Genomic DNA, 21,286 nt, shown 5'->3' on the forward strand with positions numbered 1-21,286 from the left:
AGCACAGACCAGTCAGTAAAGTTGTTTTCATCATCTAGGTATAAGGTCTTTGGTTCCTGAATTAGAACAGTGAGAGTGTTAGTAGAAAGGAAAGAATGGATTTGAAACTCAAAGTGAATATCCAGTCTTCCACAGACTTTGTGTTTTTGTATGTGTTAAAATATATTTTAACCTGCCCTTTAAATATTTTCATAGCCTATTTCCTGTGATTCTCTTTTCCAAGCCCAAGTGAGCTAGGAAGTAATTACACTTCATAATCAGTACCCTTTCCCTGGTAGCAACAATACAGCACAGTAAGGTGTCCCTTTGGGGGAACTTACCAAGATTTTCCTAAGGATATGTTCTCATCTGATAAACAAATTGAGATTTCAGGGAGCAACCACTTTAGAATGCTTCCTGACCTGCCCACCAGAGTAGGGTTAGATTGGTGGGTAGCCGTGGGTGGCACACCCCCACTAAGCCCTTTCTTCTAGGGAATAACCAGGGTGAGGAACTCTCACAGCCGTAAGTCCAGGGACATGGCTCCGGCCCACACCAACCCTCTAAGGCTGATAATGATTAAGTTGTCGATAAAAAAGAATATATTTTCCTGGAGTAATGAAAATGCTCTAAAATCGACTGTGGTGATAAATGCACAACTATATGATGATGCTATGGGCCACTGACTGTCTACTTTGGATGCATTGTATCATGTGTGAATAAATCTCAATAACATTGCATAAAAAATAACAATAAATAAGTAAATAAAAGAATATCTTGAGCTCTCTGTACGATTGACATAGGCAGGTACACAAACCCAACAATCACTGTGCCTGGCACTGAAAGTTAGAGGCCAGAGAGGTGCTCCTGAGAAGACTATGTCCTAGCTGGGGAGAAGATTAATATGCTTGAAGCAGAAAACAATTAAATCCGAAACCATATGGTGATGATTAGAAATGACATATGAGTTAGAGAACTCTTCTGTCTCTTGCTTTCTCACCTTCGCCTTCATACATACAAACACAAACTGCCCTTTAAATAATTCTTGCTGTATCCGTTTCCCAGCAGTTATACGATTAGGCATGTTTCTGTGAATTAGAAAGTTTAGATTCCTCCCTGAGCCTTCCCCCTTCCCACCCCCCCTTCCAGTCTGACTTGAAGCCATAAAATACTTCTGCCTGCCTGCCTGCCTTTAGTTCTGTTTGTATGAAGTAAGTCGACAGGATAAATATTCACATTCCCAACTACAGGCTGGAACAATGTTTGCCTGTTCTGCCCAGTGAGTCGAGAAAAAAGGGGGCCTGACATCACCCTATACTGTACATTCCCAACATAGATCATTTATTTAAGTCCCTGAAAAAATACAGATGTTTTACCAGCCGAAATAAAATCCTGTGTAAACACTGAGCTTGGAAAAATGTGGCACTAACTTAGCTGTGGGGGTTGGAGCAACACAGAGGGAAGACCAGGCATAATGGTAGATAGAGAAATTTTATGCTTGGATCAGAATTGCTCTCACAGTCTGCATGCTGCAAAAAAGAAACTAGAATTTGTTTTTAAGAAAATACAATGGCAAAAGTGGATAGATTTGTTGATCTCTAAGGTTTGGGATTGTTAACAATTACAATACATTCACCCTGTTTATATCTGACCTTTAAAATGTACATCTCTTTTCTTGTTGGAGTTGTCCTTTTTCATTGCCTACCCAACTCGTTTCTGTTATTGCTGGATCCTGCTGGTTTCTGGAGCTCAGCTGCTGTTGATTTTATAAGGGAGAAAATTGCCTGGAAGTCATGCTTGGTGAAGAGGAAAACCCATCTCAGTGCTACATTCCCAAACAACCATATATCATCTTGATCTTGTCTAACACAAGTCACTATTTCAGTTCAGCGGCATAAACCAGGCAATTTTACTGGTACAGTGCAAAGTTTTTTCAGGCATCTGCCACATGACTCTTTTTAGGCCTGTGGCAATACATTTTGCTCCATGGAATGGCTTTTAAGATTCTAAGCTGCCAAAAATGGACCCCATGCTTTACACAGATGCCTGGGGCTCCCCTGAGTCTGTCTATGTTTAGAGTGGGGATGTGGGGGTGGGGCAGAGGAGAACTGCTTCCAGGTTCTCCAGACTTTTCCTTATGGAGTTTCATGAAGGCTTGCATCTCAGGGGCAAGAAATCCAGATGACTCCCTGGCACCCTCCTGCAGTGCATTCCCCACTGCTTCTGTGAACACCCATTCCTCTGGGCTGGCCTGCCTGCCCTCCCATCTCTGCAGCCCCAGGCCTGTGATAGTCTCGTGCACAGTTGGTTTGTGGTGGGCTTTCAGTCTCCTTCTGATGGGGTCACAGCTATTTAAGTCAACAAAGCTATGCCCTGTTTTCTTTTGCTGATGACACCAGATCCTCTAAATCCACCTCTAACCTTTCTCCAAGGGGCCTACTCTAGCTAAGGGTAACCATATGTCTTAGTTTGCTTTGGTGTGGTTATTATTAGTGCTCTCTTTCACTCTCTGCAGAGTCCTAGTTTGCACGATAAATTGCATGTCTCCCTGACTAGAGCCATCATCACATGGGTATTCCCAACCAAACTTATTAAATCCCCCTCTCTGTCTGCCTCTTATTCCCAAACCTGCTTCTTATTCTCTTGTGATCTCTGTTTTGAAGACTGGCCCTCATTCACCATCTGCCTGAATTGAAAGTCTTTCCTGGACCTCAACTCCATGCCTAAAGCAGTTGCCAAACCTTTTCTCTTCAGCCTCCAAAATGCCTCTCAAGTGTATCCTTCCCTCTTTCCTTTCCATTCCCCTGCTGCTATAGTTTAGACTGGGGGTGCTGGGAGGGGAAATTCACAAAATCAGAGTCCTCCCTGTGCCAGGCAGTTGGGACTAACGAGGGATGGGTATCAACACATGGCCTTCTCAGTCCTTCCTTTGTTTTCCAACTTTTGATGGAGATTTGGGTTCAGTAAATATTTCATTTGACTCTCGATTCTCCATATGGGGAAAAAAAACAAAAACAAAACAGAAGCGCAGTAATAAAGGGCATTGACATGCCACCTCAGTGACGATAAGTGGTAGGAATAGTGGGGCCTGTGGTTTAGCAGGGAGTGTGTTTCCCATCCAAGGGGCCAGCTCACCTCAGCTAGAGCAGAAAGTTGGGCCCACTATTGCCAGATCTTCCAGTTTTTCAAAAAAGTTGGGAATCTGAATGATCTTTATGTGACATATCCCAATTGATAAATGTTGGTTTTAAAAAAATACTGTGTGGGTCAATTAAAACATCCTCAGCCGCTCTTGACCCATGGGCTATCTGTTCTCAGCCTCTGATTTAGACCCTCACCAACCCTTGTCTAGAGTATGGAAGTTGTCCTGGTCATACTGCTCCTCTAATCTTGCATCTACCCTGCCCCTGGACTTGACTTCACAAATTACAGATCTGATTACCGAAGATCTCTACTGAAGAAATCTTTGCTGACTATGGAATAAAGTACACATTCCTTAATGCTGCTGAAGTGAGTTGAATAGTGGCCCCAATGAGATATGTCCAAGTCTCAACCCACTAGAACCTCCAATGTGACCTTATTTGGGAAAAGCGTCTTTGTAGATGTAAATAAATTAAGGATCTCGAGATGAGATCATCCTGGATTTAAAGTGGGCCCTAAATCCAATGACAGGTGCCCTTATTTAAAAGAGGCAGATGGAGATTGATACACAGAGGCGTAGGGGAGAAGATCATTTGAAGACCCCTATGACAGTGAGGTCAGAGACTGGAGTGAGGCTGCCACAAGCCAAGAAATGCCAGAGCACTACAGCTGGGAGAGGCAAGGAAGGACTCTCTCCCAAAGTCTCCAGAAAGAACCAGTTCTGCCAACACCTTGATCCATTTTTACCTTGGTGACCCACTCACCCATTCAGATGTTTGGGCCTGGAATTGGAAACTGTTTCTCTCTTTGAAGCTTTTGAAAGCACTGAGGGTCTGGAGTGCCATCAGAGCAGAGAAAGTCTCGGTTGCTGAGTGCTAAACTAAGAGTCTAGTGGCTGCAAAAGGCTTAATTACCTACCTTACCTCTCCTGTGGGGCTCCAGAACTTTGGACAGTCGGATTCCTTGCTTCTTAGGGACCTGGTCTTACCTGGGTTGCTGAATTGATACCAATCAAAAGCAGTAGGTTCTCTGCCTGATGTGCTCAAATGACCAGTTCTGAGACACTGGGTTTCAAAGAGAAAAAGAGTTTATTGCTAAGTGCAGAGCAGGGGATCAGATAACCTTTGGTCTGAAAATCTGTCTCCCCGAACTGCAGTAACTCGGATGGTTTTATAGTATCAAAAGATAGGCAGGTTTTAGGATAATAAGCACAATGGCGCCAGATGATGTAATTAGAGGTGATGTAATTATTGAACATGAGCAGATTGATTACATGCTTAGCAAGATAGTTTAGAAATTGGGTTGGGTTGTTTCCGGGCTGGCTCCAGTTCCTTCATTAATAAACATTAGGGGCTGTCTTTTGTGATCATAAAATTCTAAAGTTGAAAAACAGGACTAGGGGGTACAAATGAGGGCCAGTCACAAGGTTTTTATAATCAAAGGATAAAAGCTGTATAGTTATAAAATCATTATCAAAGATCAAGGCAGCTAGGGCCACAGTTCAGAAATTTCAGGTATTTACCTCTGGCTATTCTAAGATACTAGAAAGTAAAAAAGAAATATCTATATAATGAGTCAGTAATCATAATCATTTGTTAAATCCTAACTTCTTGGTTACACAACTAGTAATTTAAGTTACACTTTGTCCATCTGGTTCCAAAGTTGGTGCTCTCCCGCACTCTTTCTCATAGAGCTAGATTCTTACCACTAGTCTAGCACTTTGCAATGTTATTATACCTTCCTACTTTCCCCCACCAATTAGGAATCCATTGGAGCGAGGAGCATGGCGGTTTTCAGCTCTGTGTCTCTAGTCTTAACACAGGGTTGGTACCTAGAGCAGCTCAGTGAACCTTTATCAAACATAATTGACTGGATTATGGACACATGTCCTAAAGGCAGAAAGTTAATATAGGAAGAAGCCATCAAATATTGACATCAATTCAATTCAACATATGCTTATTGATTGCTCACTATGCACCCAACATGGTGGAGGTTAAGGTCAAGCATAAGATGGAAATTGAAGGCAATGCTGCTCTGCAGGTTATAAATCCTAAACCAGGCAGTCAGGGAAGCAATGGATTTTCAGTTTATCCATGACTAGAATGCAGGAGAACAGGGCTCTGTCTGTTCTCTGATGCAGCCTCTAGAACAGTGTCTGGTAATAATAGTTGGTAAATAAATATTTGTTCACTGAGCGTTTGAATCCTATTGCCAAAACAGGGACATTTGGGACACCAAAATTGAAAGCTAAACTTCCAGAGTTCTTGCATGCATTCAGCTAATCATCCTCCTCAGTTCCAGCAGCTTCTGTTTCTCTGTGGTTGCTTTAATACAGGCCTGCATTATCCCAGGCTTGGCCTGAGCACTCTTAGCCCAGAAGTTCTTCTGGACTCGAACTTTTGGAAAAGCGGGGGAATGAGGAGGAGTTGCCTTGCTTCTTCCATTCTTTAGGAACCGAAGGACAAATGACCCTTCCTGGTTGCTGCCAGGGAAACATGGCACCAAGGGCCTGGCCTCTTTCCTGGTCTTCAAAAGGAGACAAAGGATGGCCTTATTGTTCTTGATACTCTAATGTCATACAAGGATAATCATGTATTCAGATATTTTCATTAATTTTCTTGAAGAAAAAATTATCTTGCAAACAATAACCTATTTCATTCATTTGCTTTAAAAACAAACTTTCTCCTCCCCCTTCTCTGTTTTTTTCTTTCCTTCTCCTTCCCTGCCCATGTTTTTCTTGACTTCTCTGGCCATGTCTTTCCTTTATATTGCTCTGCCTCCTCTCCACGCTTATTTCCACTAAGGTGTTTCTAAAAGTACCACCCCATCCACTTGCCTGATGCAAATAGATGACTCTCTGTTCCTGGTGAATAACCAGGGTCACAATTGTTGTCTGGTTTGTGCCCAAGGTGACAGAATTGATGGACCTGAAGGCTGATTTTCATAAACCAGAGCTACCAAGCATTTCGAAAACAGTCTTGTTTTTGCCAAGTAAGGTGAGCAAATATAGGACTAAGTTTAAACATCCATCAGGAGTTATTTTTGAATTGATTTCTTCTAAATGAGAGGCATTTGAAACTCTCACAGCTTTCTTTACAAGTGAATTCAAAAGTCATGTATTTTGCTGGTGTCTGCTGATTAATTACGATGTTGCGACACCATGAAAAGCCCTGGTGGTTGGTTTTGTACAGCTGTGGAGGAAAGTAAAGCAAGGCCTAGTGGCTTTGCCAACTCTTCAGAAGAGTGAGGATTCAGGCGGAGGGAAGTATTTTTTCACTCTGGCAGTTAACCACATAGGAACAGAAGCCCCAGCCATACTACCCGTTTCTCCAGACTCCACAGTGGGCGGTTTGCGTCCCTGTGGCGGTGTGGTGAAGTCCTGACATTTGATCTGTTGCTTCTGAAATAACAAATCCCTTATCAGAGAAAGCATTTTAGTCTCCACAACAGAACTTGTATGCATTCTTCTGTACAACTATTGTCATTTAGGAAAAAGAAAATAGCCATTGCGTATAGCAAAGAAATCAAAATTTATTTTGCTTCTCTAAACAAAAAGGGGTCAATATATATTTGTTGTTGATAATTGCAGATGTCTGACCCAGGAAAACCTGCGAGCTCACACCCATTTAGGGTCTGCTGATTCTGGATCTATTTTATGTTGGCCTCCTATTTTTTCTCATTACTCCCTTTTATATCTAACTCTCCATTATTTCACTGTTGATAGCCCCTCATTGACAAGAAAGGAAGAGAAGAAAAAACTGAATTTGATTGCTTAGAAAGAATCATATCTGCAGCTCTGGTGAAGGATATGATAAGGAAAGAAAATAAACTGATTGATTAAAATAGACTTTCAAAGTTCTTGGTGTGTTTATATTTGCTTTGTTCCACCCACCTCTTCCTCCTTGATTTAGATAAGGAGGCCTGAGACTGAAGGATTTCTCTGACATGCATCTTTCGCCTTGGCACTAGCTAAGGTCAAAGGATCTCAACTACATCCTCATCCATTTTCCTTCCCAGCTGCAGATTTGTGGTCCTCACAGAGGCCTTATTGATGTCATTGCGAGTGCAAGTCCAATATAAACACACACACACACACACACACACTTGCACAAGGCCTGTGTCATGTATCTGTTGGAACTATGGCCGCCTTTCTATATATAGACTGCTAAACAACAGGATCTTTTTTTTTTTTTCTGCTTAATGCTATTATAGCACTTAATTGTAGTATATAATGCCTTGAAAGAGTATGACAGTAGGGCAGGTCTGCATTGCTGCCTCCACTCCTAACATCCCAGGGAAGACCTGCTTAAAAAAAAAAAAAAAGCTAAATAGTTTCCGAATATCCCTCCCCTGTATTTGCAAAGGCAAACATTATTTTGGCCTGCTTCTTTAGCCAGGCCTGTTCTGATGAAAACACATGTAAACTGGTTTAGACCCTCTGGCAGTTTATTTTTGCCTGTGTAGTAAGACTTTGATTTTTAAAGACACATTTTATTTTCATGTGAGATTGCTAACATAGAGAAGTATGTTTGCATTTCTTTACGGAAATCAATGTTTAGGTTGTTTGTAACGAATAACCTCTTATATCAAATGATTATGTAGTCACAAGGTGGTTGCCGTTTTTGGAATTGTGCAAGAAACCAAGGGCACAGGTATGGATTGAGGATGTAAGTTTCTCACCACTGCTGTATTCTCCAAAACTAATATGCTTTTCTGCAAAGAAACCAGAGTCCCACAGTCTGCAGGTGTCTGTTTTCTCTGAAGGGAATATTTTGAGGAAACCTCAAAAGAAGGAACTGAGCATTTAGGAAAAATATATTTTTCACAGCAGGATATTGCTTTTTCTCTTTTTTTGGTTTAGGTTTTTTGTTTGTTACAAGCCTACTCAGACTCCAAACACCGAACAAATTCAGACTTTCAGCAGGAGCTGACTGACATCACTGTTTGCACCAAAGCCAGACTCTGGCTGGCCAAGAGGTATGTTAAAACCCCACATAAGCAAAGAGTTATCAGGGGTTAGGAATACATTAGAGAATTGCTGTTTCTAGTTGTGGGGAGTTTTAAAAGTCATTGGCATGAATTTTCTAAACTCACTGCAGTATTTATTCTTTTAGAACTTTGGGTTGTGGTAAAGAAAGAAAAATATTTTCTTGACAATTTTTCTAAAACTGCTGAGTTACTGGGAGGCATGTAATATGGCTTTATATCTGTCTACCAATCAGTCTGTTTTTTATTAATACCTGCTTTGTGCCTAGCCCTTTGGCTATTATAGCAAGGAAGGCAATATTTGACTAAATCATGTGGTACAGGTGCCATGTCATTTTGAAAATTAGATTGGTATAAGACTTGAGTAGGCACCCAGGGACAGAGGGATGTTAATAGGCACTTCCATATCGTTCATTGCCTGAAAATAGATGACTGAGCTGCCGAGCAGCCTTCTCTTTAGCCGGAGAAATCCTCCTGGCCTCTTTTGATTTTCCCCATAGTTCTTTTTGCTATTTTCATCATCATCCCCCCTCCCTCTGATTTTCTCCATCATTTTCCAGCCCTAGAAAACAAAGGCATGAATCACTGGCAGTTCACCGGGTTTTCGCCTTCCTTGCCGAGTCTCCAGGAAAGCCACTTTACTGTTTCCAGTTCAGTCAACTCTATTATCCAAGTGTGAATTTTCCACCTTCTCGGTGGTCTGTAGATGGTTCCTGACACCAGGTTTCCCCTTGCTTCCCAGCACACTTTTACCAGTATTAATCAGGAACTGCTCAGAGCCCAGAATAGAGTTTAGGAGGAAAGCACATTGCCAAAGCACAATGCATTCCAAAGCCATATACCAGCTTTTCTGTATTATCCACATCATTGACAGGATAAGCTTGAGAGCTTTGAAAAGGAAGTTATTTAATTGGGTATAAGTGATGAAGCCTCAGCCTGCCCCACAACTATCCTGACCCTGAGGTTCCTGGAAGGTGTTTGTCTACACTAGGAACTCTATGCTATAATGAACCCACTCCAGTGGTTAGTGATCCCCTTCTTAAGGTGGTTCGCTGTGGTACATTCTCACCTGCCTTTCTCATGAAAGACATTATAATGCAGAGTATTCAAAATTCAGCCACTGAAGAGTCTTCTTTATGTCCCTAGTAATTTACTCATGAAAGAGGAATAAATGTTCCTTTGAACTTAGTAAGGATTTTCTGTATTGTTTGATATAGAAACATTAATCTTATGAAACAATCTTATTGCAAAAAAAAAAAAAGGTTTAAATGTTGACACCAGTACCTTTCTCTGTGTGTAATTTATTTGATCATTAGCCTGAGCTAATTCAATCCACTAATTAGAAAAACAGTTGGGGATACCTTTTATTTGTCCTCTTATGCTCAAAGAAAAGTTAAAAAAAAAACGTTCATTGGAGCCATTAGATAACCAATTCAGTTTTCAAATTAGATCCTGATATTGAGGGCACATAAAATAAAGACTTTTCTCATATGTTTGTGTTTTGACTTTGTGAGATTAACAGGGATTTATATGAGGTGATTAAGCAATAGCCATGGAGTTGTTGGGGAATTTTTGGTGATGAATGGCCAGCTGGCAACATGGCCTGAGTAAAGGGCTGGGCTTCTGCTCTTACAGGCCACTTTTCATTCCAAGATGTCAAAGCCCTTATGGAAGTCAGCTCGTTAATCCTTCCAGTCCCTCCCTTCCCTTTTCTCCTCCATTCCTCCTTCGTCAGTCCAGTTCACTGTTTCTCATGGTGCAAAGGCAGTTTTCCACCTAGGAAACCCAGCCGACCCAGGCCAGGAACTGAGTGAGAACAGGGGTCAGCCTTTGGCCACCGAGACGTGAAAGAGGACCCGGCACAGTCCCCGATCACAGCCCTCCATCACGGCCCTCCATCACGGCCCTCTCAGCTGTGCTCACTCTTTGCGATTGCAGCTCAGCTGCCCCAGCTGCATCGCAGGCCCTGCCTGAATTGGAGGAACTTGTAAAAAGCCCTGTTAAGGAGACTAAGGGGAGAAAAGACTTATTTGCTTTGGTTGACAGTTGCAATTACTATTATATTGGGCTTACTGTTTTCAGAATTGAATTTGGTTATCTGCTGTCTCCTTTGGTTATAAAAGGAAAAAATGTGTTTGTGTTCCTTTTAGTAGACGTAATGAACTCTATGGACTAGTCAGACTAAGTGTGATGATCAGGAAGAAAAATCTGTCCTACCGAACTTTTTTCACGTTATTTTCTTGATTGTGAAGGCAGTATATTCTTATAAGAGGAAATAAGTAAAGTACAAAATTTGCAAAAGAAGAGAATAAAAATCTACTCTTAACCTCCGTCCAGTGGGAACCGGTATTATTGGTTGCTAGTTCGGTGGTGTTACTTTCATCTTTCTTTCCTTTCTTTTTACATAGTTGGCTATACTATATACATATATATTATATACAATAGTATATAATATATAATGTTATAGGTTACTTTTTTCACTTAAACAGTATCATCAGAGCATTTGCTATTACTCCTCCTTAGAGGTAATCATTGTCCTGACTTTTTATGATAATTTCTTTGCTTTTCTTCCCAGCTTTTCCACCTATACAGCTTGAAAAAGAGTATAATTTTGCCTTCAATTTTAAAAATATCTTTGAAAACATCAATTTTTTAAAGGTAGCCTGAACACTCATTCATGAAGTTTACTTAGCCATTGCTGGCCATTCAGTTTCCCATTGTTTAATGGCATAAGGAGCCCTGATATACACTGTCATGCTTTCCACAAGGGGTGTGTCAGTTCTTCCCACCAGCAGTGCACGGGAGACCTCCACTAAAGGTTTAGCTGAGATTTTTTTAATTAGGCTGAAGAAGCTTGTGTTTTAGGGATGCCTACTCGGTGCCAAGCTCTTTATTAGGAGAATTGTAAACATTATTTCATTAACTCATCTCAAAACTCCATTAGTATAAGAAAATCCACTTTTTTCCACTGTAAAATTACTGGGGAGTCAAACCCTGTATGTAAGACACCCAGTGGAGTCAACATTTCAGCTTGGCTTGAGTTAACAGAAAAGTCAAGTGGGTAGATATTTTTTTTCCATTTTCACCTGCACATAAACTGCGGTACTTCAGCGTTTTATTGTCTTGACTCAATGAAGAATCATCTCCTGGGCTCTCCACAGGGTCTGGGGTCAGTCCTGGGCAGACTGCGCACTCTCGCCAGATGAATCAAAGTGACAGAGCTTTGGGATCAAATTGGCCATAGATGTGTTTTGTTTGACTTACACAGGGTTTAAATTTTTTTAATTAGTTGCTGGCATTTTAAAAAATGAAATTTCACAATAAATCAATATTTCCAGTTTCTCTTGAAAAACTGGAAGATCTGACAACACCCGGCCTGTCCTCCCATATGGCCACCATGGACCAGAGCTGAGTATCGGCTGTTCTCTCTCGATGAAGCATGCTCACTCTGCTTCACCACCATTCTCTCCCAGCCACTTCTCTCATTCCATTACCTTTCTCATAGAAAGGGGAGTTGTAACTCTTGGTATTGGCATTTATTAGGTACCAGATTGGCTGATGGTGAGTTTTTATTCTAGACAGTAGTTCTCAATACTGGTGGCTGAATATTAGAATCATGAGATTTTCAAACTTCCTGATGCCAGGTTCTCCTTTCAGAGTTTCTGGTTTACTTATTCTGGGATGGGTCCCAGGCACCGGTAGTTCCTCAAAGCTCTCCTAGAGATTCTCAAATGCAGTCCACTTGAGAACCACTGATGCTATCGCAAGTATTGTCCCTGCCATCACCTTAAGGGAGAGAGAAAGGATGAGATGCCACTTGCCCCTCCAAAATTCAGAGAGTCTGAGATCCACCAAGAGTGGGACCTAGTTGCTAAAGTACTCCACCTCCTGAGAGAATATTGATCCTGGGCACCTCCACAATGCTTAGTGGGGTCTGTAGAATTCCAGAAGGCACGGTGGGAAGCGGGCCTCATAGGGCACTGAGTAAAACAACAGTCGTGCACTGAGTAAAACAATGGTCGTGCTAGAAGGTGCTTGTGTTTTTCTCCTCAGGCCAAAGATTCATTCAGAAAAGTCAAATTGGCTGCCTCTCTAGATTGCTACCCAGGAGATAATAGCTGCTGAAGCCTTCCACAGTCATGTCAGTGTGAGAGGCCATACCATCATGTGTTTCATGAATGAGTGAATGTCTGAGGTTGGGTGCTTGAAAGCTACCTTGGCAAGATATTTTAAATTATGTCAATTGCCCTTGAAAGTACCATTTAAACCTGATATTCTGGTGTGGTTGACAACTGTGGAAGCTCATGGCACATTTTCATTTTTCAAGGCTTAAAGAGAATAGACTGTACCTTTATCTCTTCATTCAACAAACATTTATTGAGCCCTGCTGTGTGCCAGACTTTATTAAATACTGCAACTATTTGTTCAAACAACTACTACGCTTTAAGGAGGGCAAGAAAACAGTCTTACAAAATAGAATCATAGAATCATAGTCCTAGAATTTTAGAACTGGAAAGAATCATAAAGTTTATTATAGTCAATTTTCAACCCCATACGGGCTCAGAGAAGCCAGGCACTTTGTCCAAAGTCACACAGCTGACTGGGAGTAGCAGCTGACAACTATTAACTTTCGTTGAGGACTTAGCTGGTGGCTCCTTGTTAGGCTCTTTCTACTGGGCAGTGCCTCCATCTGTTCAGTGTTTTAAGTCAAGGCTTTGTACAGTGGTAACTGAGGCATCCTCTAGAATGGTGCTTCTCAGCCTGCTGTGCAGGCGAAATCACCTGGGATCTTGTTGAAATGCAGATTCTCCTTCAGTAGGTCTAGGCTGGGGCCTGAGATCTGGCATTTCTAACAATGCCTAGGGATTCCTATGCTGCTAGTCCTGGGATCACAGTGTGTCCTTTGAAGAGCAGGGGTCAGCCGTGGTGCCCAATTTGAAATACTCCCACCCTCTCACACTCATTCACAAAGGCTTGTTGCTGGAGTGTGGAGCCACTGAAGGGATCAGCTCAGGGTTCTTTCCCCATCTCTCTGGGGTCACCCACAGCAAGGGGTGCATGGCCCCGCCCTCTGTGGGGAATCTGCACTCCCTTGTCTGGGCAGTTGTCCAGTGGCTTCCATGCCTGGGCCAGGACCAGTGCTTTATTGGCAGGCAGTGAGTATTTATCTTTTGAAAATTAACAGTCCTATATTCTGGTGGGAAAAATAGGCTCTCAGGAATAGAAGAATAGATCCCAAGGTTACTAGAGATGCAATCCTTGGGAAATAAATTTTTGAATAAAACAGTGCTGATGGCAGGGGTGGGAGGTGATAGAGCTAATGTTTGTTGAGCACCTATTCTGTACGCCAGACCTAATGATCTGTGGCCTGAAGTTAATTTTTATTTGTAAAAATTATTAGCTATTTGATCCATTCATTTGCCTCTACAACCTCTCCATCAGGGCTCCAAATATCCCCTGTCCACTCTTTCACGTGCTCATCTTCTCCTCCGTCCTCCTGGCACATATACTTCCAATTACCCTCCCCACTCCACCCCCATATCTACCCTCCCGTTTGTTCCCACCATTTTCTCTATTACTTGACCCTACTAAGCTCAAGATCCTCAATGTCCTGTGGATTGAAACGAGTAAGGAAAAGATGCTTATAGAGATGAGGCTCTTTAAGCTTTTGTGTGGCAATCACAGTCTGCCCTAGGGGGTCTGTGGCTAGCTGCCGAAGTTCTGGTTTAGGATACTGTTTTGCTTTTCAGCTGAAGACAGCATTTATTTTCTAACCACCAGATTTGTTCGCTCAAGAGACTGAACTACAATTCCCAGGCAGAAATACTGGGGATTGGGGCTGATTCCATTTTCCCACAGTCCCTCAGCCCCTTCCCACATCCCTTGTGCCTTCCAGACTGGCCCCCTCCCCAAGGAAGAGGTCCTTCTTTCACAACTTCTTGAAGTACAGAGGCAAAGAGAGGCCTTGGCACTTGGCCACAGCTACAGGTTGCCATTTCACTCTCATGCCACTGAAATGAATCCAATCCAGAAGGATTGTTAAAATATTCAGATGATCATGTGGCATTTTAAGGCTTTCATTTGTGGTCCCTGCCAAAACTTCAAGGGAAGCAAGTCATAACAGGGATGGTTAGTTACATAGCAAGTTTCCAGGCGTTGCTGGGGGTTGTGTTTTGCTTTTGGTTTGTGTCTTCTCTCTCCCTCTCTCTCTTTTCAAAATGAAAGTTTCCCAGTAACCTGCACTCCACCCCCCTCCCACTTTAATTTTAGAGGTATGGTGATAACTCCTTTTCTTTAAATTCCCAGATTTTGTTGGGGGGGAGGTTCTCATTAGGCCCCCTCTTGAGTCCTCCATCTCAGCCTGTTTGAAGTCTCAAGTCTAAGGTGGATTTAAATAATGAGGGAAAAGAAATTAGTGTGTTTTAGATCCAAGTTTGTTGACATTTGTTTGCTTACCTTTTAAACTTTTCAGAAATATTTAAGGTCATAATATCTTGGGGTGAGATCCTGTTTTGTTTTTTTAAAAACAGAAGGAATGTTTAGGTTATTACATTTCAATCCAAACTAATGGAACAAGGTACAAAACATCTTCTTCATTAGATATTCCTACTAAAAATACAGCTCAGGTTTTAAAGGAATAAGTTGTTCAAGAAAAAGTGAAGTTTGAAATTATGTGATATGTTTCTTGTTGACGGGTTGAGCTTACGGAAACTAGTCTGGGTAAAAGCATTCAGAAGTGATCAACACATTAAACTGAGCTGTTGCACAAGTTGCCCAGGACCAAAGCTTCTTCGTGTTGCAGAGAGAAATAAAAATAGTCCTTTTACGCAACTGCACACTGAGAATTCAACCCCCAGCTGCTGATGCTTTCTACTTTCTAAATATAGAAATCTGCAGTCCTAACCTGGAGATGGTAATTAGTTCAATACAGGGTTCAGAAATATCTGTCTTGTTCCACTTGTGCTGTTGTCTTATTGGGGTATAAGCCTCCGTGAGATTATTTGTTACATAAGGTTAATTTTCTTAGAGTAGAAATGAGTGGAGTTATAATGGTATAGAGCCTTTGTTGCTAAGTAAATTGTGAAGGACTCATTGCCTGAGTACAAAGAAGGCATCTTAGTACAGTACTCAGCATTGTGGGAACCACGTTAGGTATAAATAATGAAGTCTCTAGTGTCAAAGTTTAGTTATGATCCAGTCTAATTGAAAAGAGAGAGCTTATCCATGCAAAACAATTAACTAACAATGAAGTACATATAGAAGTTCTAATTCTATAGTATGTACAGGAAGTATAGGAGTTCCAAAAAGAAAGTGGACTGACATAGTCAGGAAAGGATTTCTAGAGGAGTTAGGTATTTAAGATGCATTTTAATGGATGGGTGTGATTTGGAAACACTAAAAATGGTGAAAAAGGAGCCTGTCAAGGTGGTGGGCAGACCTGTCAGGCAGACCTGAGGGAATGCATGTGGGCCAGTAAGGAAACAGAGCTGAAGAAGAGATGTGTTTTGGAGAACTTGAAAGATTTGATAAGAGACCAGTTGTAAAGGGCCTTAAAATGCCATGAGAGGAATTTGGACTTGATCCAAGAGTTGAGAGGATGCTGACAAGCACATATGAGATACACTGGGAAGTGGCTTAAATCTTTCCAGTCCCCATGATGGTCAACAAAATTTCCAGCCCCTTCTGGTTAACTAAAAGCTCCCTAGTAGCAATGTGCCAGCTTTCTATTCCTGTCACCTGGAAGCCCCTGTTGCCTGCCTGGGAAGCTAGTGATGGAATAGAGATGCTTTTATGCGTTTTACACTACGTTACCTTTGTCTTCCCAACATGACTAAGAGAGCCATAGAACCACAGAATTGATAGCAGGAAAGGGAATTTAGAAGCCATCTAATCCAGTGGAATCTTTTCTTTGAACAGAAGCTCAAGTGGAAGTTCAAGATGTTAAAGATGGCAGAGATGGTAATATGGTTCAAGCTAGGATGGGGGCCTGGAGGCCCACCAGCATGGCTTCCCTCCAAGTGGGAGCCCCAGAAGGGACTAAGAGGACCACCCTGCCTCCTTGTTACAAAATTTTGATCTTAAAAAATAAAGTCTATTAGTTGAAAAACATTTTGATCTAATCCAAACCAACATTTTCTACAAATAGGAAGTAGATCGAGGGGTGGGCGGATGGGAGGTGAGGTAATTTTCCCTTCTTGACAGATGTGGCTGGCTTTAGAAGATGGCTCAGGTTAGGGATGTAAGTAGTATGTTTATTTGTTGCCACTTATCCTGTCTCCTTCTTGCTACTCAGCCTGATCATATTCAGAAAATTCTACCCCATTCCCTTGTGCTGCCCTCGGCCCTCTCCCAGGACAGCCCTCCTTGGACAGGGCCCTGGCTCCAGCTCTTTTGGCCATCAAAACTTAGTTACTCTGGACCCATCCCTTCAGAAATCTCTCAGCTGGTAACTGCCACTTAATCTGACCAACAAATCCATGCTAACTGTATACTAAATTCTGATAAATAAATAAGCTAATTCTCCTGGGTCACACAGCTGTTTTTTAGAAATGATCTTTTGGAGACAGTACCTTATCTGAAGTCAGTAACTCATGGCAGTCTTTCCAGAAACATGCAGACCTGGCAGGAACACATCTTTAGGCCATTCTGTGCATCCTGCTTCTCCGCCCCCATGGTGCCCTGACTTAGCTCTAGTACTTCTTTCTGGGTGGCCAGGCTTAGGCTGCCTTCCTGTGAGCTGTGGAGAACATGGGCTCTTCTTACATGGAGGGGCCAAGCTCTCAGAGAGGCCCTCAGAAGCCTCACTTTCCTTTCCTTCTCACCTGCCAGTGACATCCAGGCTTCTCCAGCAACTGGACAGGCCTACAGGCCTGCATCTTCCAGTGCGAGTTCAGGGGCTTCTTCCAGAGCTTCCTGAGCCAGAAAAGGCCTACATATGCCTGTGGGCCCTGTGTGTTGGGTGACCAGGGAGGGTCACTTTAGCGGGACTTGGTGAATAGAAAAGCCCACGGCCAGTGAAAGCATTGCATTGAAGTTGAGGAGAGGCAGAGTGCACTCGAGCCAGCACGTTTCGGTGCTGGTCCCCACTGGACAACTGACTAACAGGCTGTGGCCTGCAATTTCTTTGGGCCTCAGTTTTTATAATCTATAAAGTGAAAAGGTCTAAAAATGAGGATGTGAAATAGATGATGGGGATAAGACATGGTGAGTAATGAAGGTGAAAGTACAAAAGAACAAAGCAAACATAGGAAATATTTGTTGTCAAAATAATTAAATCTTTATCAACATAATCGGTTGTGTTTAAAGTATGTCTTTATGTTGGTTCTCGGAGAAAGCTGTACTTGGAGCCTTGCTTTTCACCAGACTGTGTCGACAAAGCACTGGAACACGTGGTTGTTGGTGTCTTGCAAACCAAAATACTCTGGTGGTTTGGCGTGATGTCTCATTTTTCATCTGATTGTGTTTGGAACACAATGTTACAATTTGTTTGTCTAGAAAACCTTGATTCTGTTCTTGGGTTTTGCCCTGATCTTGGGCAGGTCACTTAAGCTATAGAAGTTACTTTGTTTTTTTTTTGTAAAAATGGGAATAATAATGCCTGCTTTTCTTGCCTCTTAGGAGTCTTATAAAGATAAATTTAAATAGGAATTTTCTTTGAAGATAAAACATTTAATAAAATGCAGTTGACATTATCATTATTACTGTTTTTGCCAGAGCTGATTTCCAAATGTGTGGTTAGCCAAGCTCACATTAGCACAGTTCCGTGGACTGTGCTGTTAGAAATTCTCACTCTGTAATATACATACAGACTTCTCATGCAGTTTCCAGAAGTTTTTCACCTTACTTATCTTTTTTTTAACTCCTAGGGAGAAAGAAGGCTTGAAAAGAAAGGGGACTTCTGTTAGCATTCTATATAACTGAAGCTATATATATGCCAAGCTCCAAACTGTACAATGAAAGTTTTCTCAAATACCACTTTTCTCCCATAATTCCTAAAACATAGCTTATTAAGTTATTAACCAGCACTTTCTCTGGCAACATATTAAACTTTACTTTTAAACAAGTCACAGAGTGGGGTGGGGGTAGGGAGGAACATGCATCTCTAATAAAAGGAATAAAAAACATACACCCTCTGAAACAGTCTCCCCAGGCTTTGAGTAAATCCCAAATCCCACACAAGGTCTCTTTTTCATCATTCTCTGCACATAGCTTGAGTGTTCATGCATTAATGAGAAAAAGATGCCTAATAGAAAGACGGAAAAATAGTAGGGCCTCTGGGGGTGTGGCTAGTTCTCTGAAAAGGCAGGTGAGCTTTCATGGAGGGAGAAGGTGAATCTGTGGCATTGAGACTGTGGCCTTCTTCTCGAGCAGCTGCATTCCGAGGGCAAGCAGAGGAGCCTGTGGCTTCAGCCCTAACTTAGCAAGGAAACCCCAGCGCCTTCTGCAGGCTCCCTGGCCTTTGCCGAGTGCCCACCCAGAACCCTGGTAAAGCAGTTAAGGTGCTCTGCTTTCACAGATGCCATCACCCAGGCACAAAACCTGCGTTTCCAGGGGAAGTCTAGTGTGCTCTATAGGTGTGTGGTCCCTTTCTGGACAAACTCACAGCTCATGGTCTCTAGCTTTGTGCGTGGCCACTCAGTAAGAGGGAGGATAAACTGGCCAACCAGCAGAGTAGGGTACATGGGATGGCTTCACTTTAAAAGGAAAATCCAACAGGGAGGTCTGTGGGGCAGCTTATATGTGTGGGTGTGAGTATAAACAGTTGCAGAGCTCCAGACCAAGAAAGGCTGGATGGATGTTGCAGCATACCATAAAAGCCTGGGTCTGCCAGCCCGGCCCGCAGGGGAGGGCAAGGTAAACGAGCAGTCCCCGGGAGACAGCCAGGCCCTGCGTGCTGCTGCCAGCTGGCCCCGTGTGCAGATCTGAATTCTGGATGTTCCAGTAAGGGAAAGTAACTCGCTTAAAAATATATATTCTGTAATTCATGACCATTTGGCATCTTGATTTAAACAAATCCCCTATTGTTTTTCCACAGGATCCCATATGCTCAGTCCTTGACTGGGGGGCTATGATAAAAATAGAAATCAGACTGGAAGAGGGAGGTTCTTTTTATTTAATTTACACTTCCCCATTTACATGGCTTAACGTGGCCTGCACCAAAGAAGCATCTCATGGCCCCTAACCACAGCAGCTCTTCCTTTTATAACCAAATGTAAGGAGAGGCGTCTGGTCTGCCCACAGCTTCCCTTGCAGAGACTCAACTGCTTTGGACTACAAAGACAGCCAGCAGTATCTCTGGGAGACCAAAGGAAGGTCAACAGAATAGCTTGTGTCGAGTGAGCAGTTCAGGTTGTCCTTGGAGGCTGTTTTCTGGGACAAGGCTTTGTAGTGAGTTTTAAACTAGGGCTTTAAAACATGATTTCAGCTTGTTGAACCATGTCAGAAACATGGCTAGACATGTATAAAGTGGGAATATCATAGTAGGATGTTTCTCCCTCTCCCTCTTGTACCATTTTCCCTCCCATTATTCCTTTCTCTCCCTTCCTTTTCCCCCTTCCTCCCTTCCCACCTCCCTGCTCTCCTTTTACTCCCCATTCACTTTCTCTCCATTGCTGGTTTTCTTTTCTTCAGAACATCTTGGGCCCATCTCCAGGATGTTGGTTCATTAGCTCTGCTGCTGGTATGTGGCAAGAAGCTGCTTGTCGTTCATTATAGTTGAGAACAGAAGTGCCCTCCATGGCCTGTGCAGGAGCCAAGATCAGAGTTTAAGAGGCTACGATGGGCTGTGATAGCTCCTTCAAGCCTGTCAGCTGTACCCATTTTATTTTCTATTCCTCAGTCTTCCCTTTGCTCCAGTGAGCCCTCCTGCCTGGAATTCGTTTCAGCCCCCTTAATGCTTCCCTGTCTCAGACCCCTCCTTCATGGCATTCCCTCTGATTGTTTTATGTGTATTTTGTTTTTCTCCACATAACCAAGCCTCCCTCCTCCCGCCCCAATAAGACCACAAGCTCTGCAAAGCTCAGAACATTATTCCCCAAATTAGCTCCTTTGGGTGTTCAGTAAATGTTCCTAGATTAATAAAGTTCAGCCATGGGTTTATGTTAGGGTTCTGGGGGAGTAGTTCCTTAGGGACCGGAGTGACCCTGGACCCTGACTCTGTTGACGTCCAGGGCAGATCCCAACCCAGAGATCAGTTCTCCTGCCTTAAATTCCTCAATGGACACTGGCAGTCTAAAGCCAGAACAGCTATTTCCAGTGCTCTGAAGACGGCAATGAATTCTTCTGGAAGAGTTTAGTATGTCCAAAGTGAGTGGTCTGTCTCTTCCCGGGAACCCACTGAGGCCTGCAACCATTGAATGGGGACCAGGGCTCTCCAGTGTGGCTTAGGCTGATGGGGTCCCTCTGGGGGCTTCAAGCAGTGACTCTTTGGAACTTTTGGAGCTCTTAAAGGTCACTCCTAAGCACTCCCATTTTGGGCCCCTGTTCACCCATCCTTTATCATTTCCTGCTGTCCCTCTTCCACGCATCTTTCTTGTCCCTCCTCCACTTGTACTTGTTATTTGCCACACATATCATGTGCACAAGCCTTTGGACCTGCTGCTTCCTCTACTGAGGACACTGCCCAGGGTCTGCCTCTGACTCCTCCTCGTCCTCCAGCTCTCTGCCAAGGCACTTACATCCTGACTCACTCAAACAGTTGGAGTGGTTCCCTCTTCCACCATTCTTAATTTTTATTCTGTCCAAAAAAAAACCACCCCTTTGAACATCCATCACAATCTAGAGTGATTGCTTGTGTATTTCTTCTGCTAAACTCGCATCTTTCAAACTTTTTTGACAAGCTACTCACAACCAGAAATACATTTTCCCTTTGACTTAATGTGTTTCTTTGTGCTGTACATGTGTACATACACATACACACTCATCAGACACACTAGACACACACACTCAAGAAATCTTGCACACATTGAAATTTTAATAATATCTCTAAATAATCTGAATAGTCTTCAAGAGAAATGCAATAGAGAGGGAATTTGTTCAAGATTTATCATATATAATTTCAGGAGCTTTAGTTTTTGGAATATCCACTGTCATTTTGGATACCATGCGTAACCCGACTGATACCATTCCATATAATAGAGGGTGTTCATTACCTGGAAAAGAAAAAAAAAAGGAGTTAGAA

The 21,286-nt window shown here is 42.5% G+C and overlaps 1 protein-coding gene across 6 annotated transcripts in view; it reads left to right on the plus strand.

The window, feature by feature from the left end:
- The window catches only part of THADA (THADA armadillo repeat containing), a 400,812-nt gene that overhangs the window by 306,658 nt on the left and 72,868 nt on the right, over positions 1-21,286 (plus strand). For 2 of the 6 annotated variants that reach the window (XM_037806790.1, XM_037806789.1), the window contains exon 30: positions 7,982-8,097. The exons of 2 other annotated variants lie outside the window; for them this stretch is intronic. In XM_037806790.1, the coding sequence (XP_037662718.1) occupies positions 7,982-8,097 (116 nt within the window). Of the gene's footprint in view, positions 1-7,981; positions 8,098-21,286 lie in introns of those variants that run through there. 2 more of the 6 variants (XM_037806792.1, XM_037806791.1) reach the window with 2 other exon arrangements.

The sequence above is a fragment of the Choloepus didactylus genome, chromosome 17 (genome assembly GCF_015220235.1).
Source record: "Choloepus didactylus isolate mChoDid1 chromosome 17, mChoDid1.pri, whole genome shotgun sequence".
NCBI classification, from domain to species: domain Eukaryota; kingdom Metazoa; phylum Chordata; class Mammalia; order Pilosa; family Megalonychidae; genus Choloepus; species Choloepus didactylus.